Source organism: Silene latifolia, chromosome X (genome assembly GCF_048544455.1).
Source record: "Silene latifolia isolate original U9 population chromosome X, ASM4854445v1, whole genome shotgun sequence".
Classification (NCBI taxonomy): Eukaryota; Viridiplantae; Streptophyta; class Magnoliopsida; order Caryophyllales; family Caryophyllaceae; genus Silene; species Silene latifolia.
In genome coordinates, this window is record NC_133537.1 from 300,799,684 (window position 1) to 300,810,348 (window position 10,665).

The following is a 10,665-nucleotide window of genomic DNA, read 5'->3' on the forward strand; positions in this document are numbered from 1 at the left end:
AATAATAGTGACCGTAATAATAATAATTTCCGTCTTAATTTCTGTCTAGCTATAGACCGTCACATTTCACTTTGTACCGAGCTTTAGTCCGGACGAACCAAAAACCAACAACACATTCACCTACCTATACTCTACTTTTATATATATTTATATATTATCATTATTATTACTATTATTATATATTATTATTATTATCATTATTACTTTATTACTACTACAGCCGTCCCCACCCTCCCTCAACTCTCCTTCTTTTTTTTTCAAAGCGCAGCAACAAAACAACAGTAACAACGAAATACACTCAACCTCCATTTTCGCACCCTTCAAACTTCGATCCCGCCTTCGTTTCTCAACCAAACTCCATTATTTTTGTACCGTTAGCTTCCTCGTCCCTCCCTCGTTCTTTTAAGGTAAGAAAACTTTGATTTTGTTGAATTTTCGAAATGGGCATCTTTTTACAAACTCGGTTTTCTGACCCATGTTACTCGTTTTTCCTCCCTTTTTAGTTGAAGACCTCGAATAATGAAGCAAAGCTCGTGCTTTGGACGTTTTCACTCGGGAATTTGAAGAGTTAAGGTAACGGTGATAGGTTACTCGACAATTGTCGACACCTCTTGTTGTCAGGCCGTTTTATATGCTAGGTTCGTGTGTGGTATGCTTAGTCGCAGTAAAGTCTCAATCTTTATGGGGTTTAGCTTATTTTTCGTCTGAAAATGGTGTCTTAGCTGGGTAAAAGTTCTGCTTATTCGTGTTCTGTATGTGGTCTTAACCCGAATTGGTTTTGGGCTGCTTTAGGCGTAAGAACAGAGGGCGTTTATACTGTTTTGGGGTGGAAGTTAGGGTGCTGCGAATGGTAATCGTTGGGGTATTGCTCGTGGCAGTTTAGGCAGTCTTAATGCTGAGTTTCGAGTCGGAAAACGCAGCTTTCAGGCTGCTTTGAACGGTTTATGGGAGGTGGTAACGGTCTAGTTCGGGATAGCAAAAAATGAGTATATTTAGGCGGAATTTGATCACTTGTACATATGGGGTTATCGCCTTAATTTACGTTTCTTTCATACATATAAAACCCGTCTTAAACTTGTCTCGTTTGGTTGAGGTTGCTCGGGTTTTGGTGGTTGTTTGGGTGGTCCTTGGGGCCGCCCTGTTTAGCTGTGTTGGAGTTGGAGCGGTGACCGACTGTAGGCTGGTAGCGTGGCCACGGCCTGGTTGCTTGGGTTAGTCTCGGGGCAGGGATCGTGCACAAGTCGCACCTCTGCTTTCCTTTCCCCCTTCCTTTTTGTTTTTATGATTGAATGCATTGGGCTATTTGTTGTGATGCCATCGGGCCATAGGGAGCTATGGTTTGCCAAGTGGGCTAAGTTTGCCTTGGATATTGGCCCAGTTAATAAGATAGGGTAGTCTTAGGAATGTTCGTTACGATTATTCAAATCCCGTCACATGCTTTAAATAACGTAATCCGTTAATATCGTTCTTCTAAACATTTATTCAATTGGGCTTGTTTACATATTTTGGGTTAATTGGGCCACATTTATATTATGGGAACTTTTGGTGCCAACTTTGCCTCGTTTGTATAATTAAATTCCCGTCTCATATTTTATATAACATAATTAGTTAGTATTGTTCATTTACTTATTTATTCAGTTGGGTTTGTTGCATCTTATCTATTGGGCTTGACTTGTTAAGTCAATTGGGCTTGTCACATGTTTATATTTGGGCTTAACCTAGTCCATTCATTGGATTTCACATGATTTACTTTTTGAGCTCATAAATGAGTCGCTTGGACTTGGTCACATTTTATTCCGTAATTTTCATATAACGTAAATTATTCATTATCATTCATTATGTCTTATTTAATCGGCATGTTAAATTATAAAATGAAATATTTATCTGCATAAGACAAGTATGAGATATTTATTGTTAAATAATTATTTGTGAAGGGTCATATCCTTGATAATGTCTTGTATTGTTCGGTGGTGTGAGTCGTGGTCCTATCGGACACTAGGGGTGAGCCATAGGCCCTCTAGTTGCGATATGATCGTCGGGACCGATGTTCCCATCCGTACTTATGGTGAGATGCAAGCCATAAGTATGAGTGTGACATTAATAATCCCGTCCCATGTACTTGTTTGTTGTACTTGTTTATTCTATTTAACCGGCATGTATAATTATGAAATGAAATGTTTATTTATATGTTACAAGCATGAAAAGGTTATTATAAATAATTACTTGTAAGAGTCGTATTCTTGTAGAAATGCCATATTACCATCGTACGTGCTTGACATACATTTTTGCCCGCTTGTCTTTGTTCGGCAAGCACGGGTTTGACCTACTTGTGCTGTTCTGGCAAGTACGATTTTGGCCTACTTGTGCTGTTCTGGCAAGTACGGCTTTTGGCCACTTGTGCTGTTCTAGAAAGTGAGTCTTATCTTAGTCTTTCCGCCACTTTCGTGCTGTTCTGGCGATTGGGGTACTCAGTCTCCTTAGTAGTCGAGGCTTGGGTGCGTGATGTGCTGGCGCACGTCGAATCGGGATGTACACCCGAGAATCTGCAGATTTAGAATAGGACCGTATCATTATCGTAGTCCTACCCGGGGAAATTATAGTCAGTGATAAATGTCTTGCTTTATTTGGATGGTTACTTTGGTCATATCTCCTTGAAATACGTGCTCGTGGCTATGTGGTCGTGTCTGTTTCCTTGTCTTTCTTCTCTATTTATTTATTGTTGCTTATGCCTTACCTGTTTATTCCATCATTTCTTTATTCCTTGTTGGTTTAAACACATTTGATCCCATGTTTAGTTATGATTCGATTCACCCATGTCTTATCTAATATGATTGTTTGTTTATGTTCTTTGTTATGTTCGTTTTGACATATTGTGGCTGGGAGAACCTTGAGTTACTCCCCACTGACTGTGGCATTCATGTTTACATGAATGACAGGTGGTGAAGATGCTTACGTGGGGAAGACGTGTGGGCTAGCGAGAACTAAACCCTTGGACCTTGGTTTGCTAGTTAGAACCCCTTTATTTGTTTATTCGTGGGATATCTTTTCCCCGTCTTCTAGACTTGGGTTGTAATAACCTAAACTTGTCTATTGCTTTATTTGTTTCTTTTCGTTAGTGGCACCCGCGTGCTATTCTTTAACTAGTAATTTTAAAAGTTTTTAAAATGTCACAAATTTCCGCTTTAATTTATTAGTTATATTTTCTGCTTTATCGCGGGGTGTCACAGAAGGAGTATTAAAGGTCTTATACTGAGCTAAGAAAGTTTGAGGGTGTTTTTATTTTGAGGGTATATAGATGTTTGTTTGTTCTATCTGGGGTTAAAGATGTTTTATTTATGAGTATGAGGGATTACTTGGAGGACATAGATTCTTATAGTCTTGTGGTGGATTCGTGATGTATAGATAATGTTCATGGATAGTAGAATGTGATTACAAATTAAGGTTATGAGCTTCGTCGTTATGTGGGCACTGATGATAAGAATTGTACGGTGATATTATTATTCATTGCATTGATAGAATTGCGTTATCGATGGATAAGTGCGTTGTGGTACAATAGGTACTATCTTAACCTATGGTGTATGATTTGTTGGGTGCATAGGAATGTCGTTATCATGAGTAGTCAAAGGAAATGATAGAGTCTTGCGGGTGCGACTGATGATTCTGTCATGAGATCGAGGTTGTATAGGATTTTGACAGTTTAGTCAGAGTTTGAGGTTTGAGATTGATGACTTTGGAAACTAGATATATATCGAGAATCATCGTGATTTGTTGAAGGCCTTTTAAGCCTAAGAGTTTTGGATGATAGTAAGCTCTACTCGCTTTCAGGATATTAGAGTAGGAGTGATTATAATGACACTCGTGAGTGAAAGGGTTTTCTCATTCGAAAGATGTTCTTTGTTTAGAGTTTATCTGTTTGGGGTTTTGGTCAATGCCAGATCTCGTGGTGAATGATGAGCTAGAATTGGAGTATTTGTTAAAGGTTATGTGGATTTGGAGTAATAGTAATGAGTTCAAACTTTTGAGAAGTTGAATACGTTGTTTAATAATGGTTAACAATTTTGAGAAGTTGGATGAGTGTTTGAAATATGAGGACTAGATGATGGCTTATTGATCATTTTGGGTATCGATGGTATGAGTTTAACGTGAACTTTGTGGTTATAGAGTGTATGAGGATTATAATAACATTGAGGATTTAGGATCTTTTCTTTGGTTTGAGTTTGGATATGGATCAGAGTGCGCAGCGGTTAGGATTCCGAGATGACTTTTGTTGATGATCCCTGGTAATTCTTACCTTCTTTTGATCTTGCCTTTGAAATTCAAGTTTCCAGGACGAAACTTCTTTTTAGGGGGTTGGATTGTAACACCCCGTGTTTTATAATAATATTTTATTTGGAAAGTTATTTATTAAATTAATTATTTGCAAGTTTATTAATGTATTTTGGAAATATATATTTATAAGCTTCCGTCCTCTATTTTATTATTTATCGTTTTTAATCTACTTTTAATTGGGTTAAAATATCCGTGCACGATTTTACTATTTTAATTTAATAGTTACTTTTCTCATTTAAGCTCTCCTATCGTTGTAATAATATCCAATTGGTTTTGTAATCAGATAATCCATTGTATAAGCTAATGGACCCAAAGCCCATTAGTTAATCTCTTATAAATAGATTTAACCTAGCAAGCAACTAGGTCAAACCAAATGTTTTGTTTTCACATACACTATGCCGCACGCCTCTTCCTCTATTTCTCTCTTTTGTTCTCTTTTCTCCCTTTGACTCCATTGTTGAATATCTTTCCTTCTACCCAATTCAAAAGAAAAATATATTTTCACAATCATTGCTCTTACCTCTACAACATAGTTATCTCCAAATAATTTTATGGAGATTATTTGTATGGACCTTTAGATCTACCTTTATGATCCCTTATTTTGTTAATAAAGAAGAAGATGTCTTTCTTTGGCGTTTTTGAAAAAGGATTTGCATAGCACAATTTCTAGCACATGGGTTTGATCATTCTTTAATGTCGCTTTTTGGGATGCTGACACGTGTTGGATACAAGGATTTGTTGGTCATTTTCTTTATGGAGGTTTTCATTAATTCCTAATGAGGTAACTAGGTGTTTCTCTTTTAATTATGTTTATGCCAATTGTTGTAATTAATATGATTTAATGGTTGTTTTATATGATTGGTACATGTTTGATTATTTGTTATCATGATTAAATATGTTTCGCATGTTTGTCTATGTCTTTATGCGTTAATTACATGTCATATGTTGCTTATGCGTTAAATATGGGTGTCAGGAGCGTAATTAGGGTTTACGAGTGAACCCTAATGGCGGAATGATAGGCGGCCAAGAGTGCTCTCTGAAATTATAGCTAAAGCTAGTATAACCTTGATGATGATTCAAGTGTTATAGCTGAAGTTAGTACAACTCTGGGTTGTTACTCAAGTTATGGCTGTTTGAGGTATAACCTTGGAAATATGAATTCAAGGTTATAGTTGAACCTACTATAACATTGAAGTGCGAGTCAAGGTTATAGCTGTAACTAATGTAACCTTGGGATTATGGCTCAAGGTTATGGTTGATGCTAGTATAACTTTGGGTTTCGTGTCAAGGTTATGGTTGAGGTTACTATAACTTCAAAGATATTCATTGAAGTTATAGTCGAGGCTAGTATAACCTCACGTTTACATTTCATGTTATGGTTATGGTTAAGGTTACTATAACATTGATCATTAGTGCTTGTTTCGTATGTCAAGTTGTAATCAATAATGGTATAACATTGTGTTTGCATGAGTCGTTGGTTACTATATTCACATGATAAGTTGTACAGTCAGTTACAATGTTCTGTGAGTTGTGTCATGATGTCGTTCATGAATTTTTGGTACAGTCAGTTATACTGATGTATAGATGACTGTAGTATCAGTTATATACTATCGGAATGAACTAAGGCTACCCTTCAGGGATTTGTTATGGTCTATGTTCGGGATTGGTTAGAGGCAGTTCGTTAATCGCTCTGGTCCCCGTGTGTCGTTCGGTGTACAGTTATTGCACCGAGAGGTCTAGCCAGGTCTTAGGCATATAGGCAGTGGTTATACGCTATACATAGTGTGGGTGCATTTCGTTAATCGGTCCACTGTGGGTGCAGTTCGTTAATCGGCCTATGCCATTGAATGGAGGCAGTTCGTTAATCGCTCCATTAGTTAGAGGCAGTTCGTTAATCGCTCTAACGGCGTTCATTCTATACATTGTGCTTTGTGGTCTGGATTGGTCACATGTATTGTGGTTATGTTTGTTCTATGGTTCACACGTGGTTATAATATGGTTTACGTTGTCACGTATCGTCACATGTTTCCTTTGGAGGTGTCATCATATCATAATATTGTCTTAGTATGTTATCGTTTAATGGCAAGTTATTGTCGGGTTTTCATGAGTATAGATGGTCTCACATGTTTACTGGTTTTGCATTTCAATTGTTAATGATTGTTAGTTATATTCAATTGTTGTAAACATGACTGGGAGAGTATCTAGTTACTCCCGACTGATTGTCGACCCCCCATTCTCAGGTTGTTCAGATTGTTGCCGACTGGTTGATGCTTGCTTGGGGAATGTGCGAAGCGAGCTTAATAATAAAATAGGAGTTTGCTTATATTTTAAGAACCTTCGAATAATGTATTAGTTTGCTTTTGGATTTAGTATCAATCCGGATTTGGTCTTGGTGTTTCCGCCACCTTGACCCTTTATCAGTATTGTACTCTGATATTTACATTATAGTATGTTTTTCCTTTGTTTTATAATCCGGGTTGTTACACTAGTACACTCAAAAACTGATGAGAAAAAGTTTTACTTAACCATGATTTATGCCTTTAATGTTAATGAAAGAACTGAGCTATGGAAGTTTCTGAAGAAAGTGGCTATAACTTGAACTGAGCCCTGGCTTTTGTTGGGGGATTTCAACATTGTCATGTCTCCTCTTGAGAGATTGGGGGGCAATACTACTGAGGCAGAGATGGAACACTTTCAAGAATGCGTGTCATTCTGTGGTTGGGAGGATATTCAAGCCACTGGTACATTATTTACATGGTCCAATAAACAGGATCCAACGGATAGAGTTTACAGTAGGCTTAATAGGGCTATGGGCAATCAGGAGTGGATAGATTTGTTTGGTGATTATGTGGCTCACTTTCATCCTGAGGGTTTATTTGATCACTGCCCATGTACTATGGTGTATAAGAGAGCTGAGATTGGTGGAAGGAAAAGCTTCAAATACTTTAACATGTGGGGTACTGCAGATATTTTTAAAGATAGTGTTGAGATTGTGTGGAGGAAGAATTACAAAAGGAACTAAGATGTTTAATGTAGTAAAGAAGCTTAAAGCCCTCAAACCTGTGCTAAAATGTCTTAATAAGAATTGTTTTTCTGATATAGAGAACAATACCAATATTGCTAGTGCAGTGTTGGAACAATTCACAGGAACGGGTGGATAAACCAGGAAATATGAATTTAATTCAGCAAGAAATGGATTTGGCCTATGGTCTTAAGGAACTTATTTCAGTTCGAGATAGTTTCTTAACACAGAAAGTTAAATTGCAGTGGTCATTGGAAGGGGATTTAAATACTTCTTATTTTCATCATGCTATTAAGAATAGAATGACATTTAACAAAGTATTTTAGATAGAGGATAAGGATGGGGGGCTGTGCACTGCAGGAGATACTATACAAAATGCTTTCTTCGATTGTTATCAGGATTTGCTAGGTACACATAATGCACTACTACAAAAACAGACAAAGAGGATGGTTCTAAACCGTCCTTAAATCTTAAAACAACCGTCCTAAAATCACCCGTCCTCGTTGCCTAAAAGGACGGTTGGAGTGAGGTCAAACCGTCATGTTTTGTTTTTAAAAAGAGGACGGTTGTGGATTTGAACCGTCTTCTTTTCATTTACAAAGAGGACGGTTGCGCCTCTAAACCGTCTTGTTTTAAATTCATGGCGCGCATAATTTTTGTGCCAACTTGAGCACGCTTTCTCTTAGAACCGTCTTCTACACAATTTTTTTGAAATGAAATTAGCGCGAATTTATGAATTTTTCCTGCACATTTGTGGCACGCATCCATGCTCTTTGACAATTAATTTTTTGAAATGGAAACTATTTCATTCATACCCTATACGACAATAGTCGTATAGCTTAAATATTATAACAGGCTACATTTCAGCAATTCTTACATTTAACCAAACAAAACGGAATAAGGTTTGAACCTCTAAAATAAAAACTATCGAGAAATGATTTTTTAACACAAGCACTAACATTAGTTGAGCCTAAATACATTAGACGTTGCTATCAAATATTTGCGCCTTAAACTCTAATGCATATTTAGCCCAAATTTCCCGCACCTAATCAATTTGCTCAAACGACTATATCTTTTGGGGCTTTAATCATGAACTACATACAAAGTAACAAAAAAACATAATAACAATTATTTACATACCAACACGTGTAATTTATATAAAATGAAGTAAATATTGAAACAAAAGAATTAAATGAAAGGACGTACATTTGGAATAATATTAATATATCGTCCTCTGATGATCTCGGCAAACTTATATCCACATAAGACGGTCCCAAAGGGCTGTGTGTTGGAGCTTGTGTCCTCCACAAATTAGTGTGATAACATTTGTAAATCTCTTACAGGTTCACAAGGGTATACTTCGAATATTTAATCAGTTGATTAACGTTTACCTAATAACGGTTGGCTTGCTAGAAAGTTTGACGTTATTATCATACAGATGGCGGTGATCAACTGGTCCCTAAAGGTCACACCTATAGGATGTGTTTGAGAAATGTGGTTATAGAAATATAATCACATTGATGCCCAAAATGACTAAAAAGTTAGTCGATGTGTTGATGAGATAATTATTTAATGAAAATTAAATAATATTAGTTGAGACGAATTAACTGTCAATTCGTAAATTAAATATAATAAGTTATATTTAATTAAATATATAATGTTAGCTTGGACGAATTAATCTGTTAATTCGTAATTAAATATAATCAGTTGTATTTAATATCAACAAGATGAATGTGTCACAGTGGTAATAGTGAGGGTACACATACCAAGAGGTCATGGGTTCGATCCTCACTAGATGACAATTCAACACATATTATATATTTTTGGAAAGACCAAAAATAAGGAGATGATAGTCCTTATTTCGGTCTGATGGCCGAAAATTAGGAAAGTATTATTCTTTCCTAATTAACTCGATAATTCGGTCAGTATAAAAACAAAGGGAGAGAATTATTTCTACCCTAATTCTTTTTCTTGACCTAGCCTCTCTCTCATCACAAAAACACAAAAACAACTAAATTTTACAGAAAATTTTAGATCGATTCCTAGCATAATCAAAGGGCATATCTCAGATCGTCTTGGGTGCAACTAATAGGCGAATATCAATTTTGATATTGTTCTTAGGCCAATTTTGCTAGGACCGAAGGTTAATTTTAAATCATTATACTTTGTTTATGTATTTTGTTTATGACCTTTAATCATCATTGTTAAATTCGTTATAATCCTTCTAGTTTAAGGGAAGTATATAGATTATTTCCCACAAGTGGTATCAGAGCACTAGGCCACGATTTTAATCTTGATGATTTTCATAAATTTGTATGTGAACAATGAGAATTTTCGAAAAAAAATTTAGGGTTTCGAATTTTTAGGGTTCGGCAAAAAAAAATTTTTTGTGCCGATTTATTTTTTTTCCTCTACCGTTTTTTTGTTCTTTTCGTTTGATGATATTTTTCCATTTTATTTTTCATATTATAAGTTTTAATCAGTTAATATTATCATATGAAGAATTGGTAGATTTTGATTTAATGCAGATTAAATGGAATCGTCATGTTTATGATAAAAAGATTGTTTTTGCTATATAGTTTTTGGCATATAAATTAATCATGTTTATTATTTCATATGCTAAATCATGTTCTAATAGCAAAGGTAAACAATTTAGTCATCAAATCTTGTTTTAGGGCATATTGCCGCAAAAGAAAAAAAAAAGGGAGGCCGTTTTTAGAGTTTGCCGTATAAAAAAAAAATGTTTTTTTTTTGGTAAACCGAGAAAGAGAGAAAAAAAAAATGGAAAGTTTTGTTTTCTTGTTTTTTTTGCCATATTGCCGAGAAAAAAAATATGGTAAGTTTTTTTTGTTTTTCCTAAATTGCCAAATAAAAAAAAATAGGAAGGCTGTTTTTTTTTCGGCCGTGAAGGAGCTGAAATAATAAAAAAAAAAAAAAAAAAATTTGTTGTTTATTTTCAGCCGAGACCAATTTTAATTGGTTTTTGTTTTTTTATTTTATTTTGGCCAATTAGTTATTGTGAATCGGTTCACAATTTAAAGATACCGAGTTATTTTAAAGCGGTTTAAAATTTAGACGGATAGAATTCATATTACAAGTTTAATATGGATTAAGTATGAATTTAATGTGATTAAATTGCGGAATTGTCACTTAATTTAATTTAAATAGGTGGTTTGGATAAATTAATCAACATAATTAATGTATTGTGTTATGTATGTTTAATTTATTTTAGTTGATGCTTTTAATTTTGTTGAATGAATCGAATGAATGAAAATTAAATAATATTAGTTGGGACGAATTAACTGTCAATTCGT

At 35.3% G+C, this 10,665-nt stretch overlaps 1 protein-coding gene across 1 annotated transcript; it reads left to right on the forward strand.

Annotated features, from left to right (window-relative positions):
* The first annotated feature begins 6,967 nt into the window (after window positions 1–6,967).
* Window positions 6,968–7,677, forward strand: LOC141620385 (uncharacterized). The gene is made up of 2 exons (XM_074437271.1): window positions 6,968–7,321; window positions 7,432–7,677. Exons 1-2 carry the CDS (start codon window positions 6,968–6,970, stop codon window positions 7,675–7,677), a joined length of 600 nt encoding a protein of 199 aa, XP_074293372.1.
* The last annotated feature ends 2,988 nt before the right edge of the window (window positions 7,678–10,665 follow it).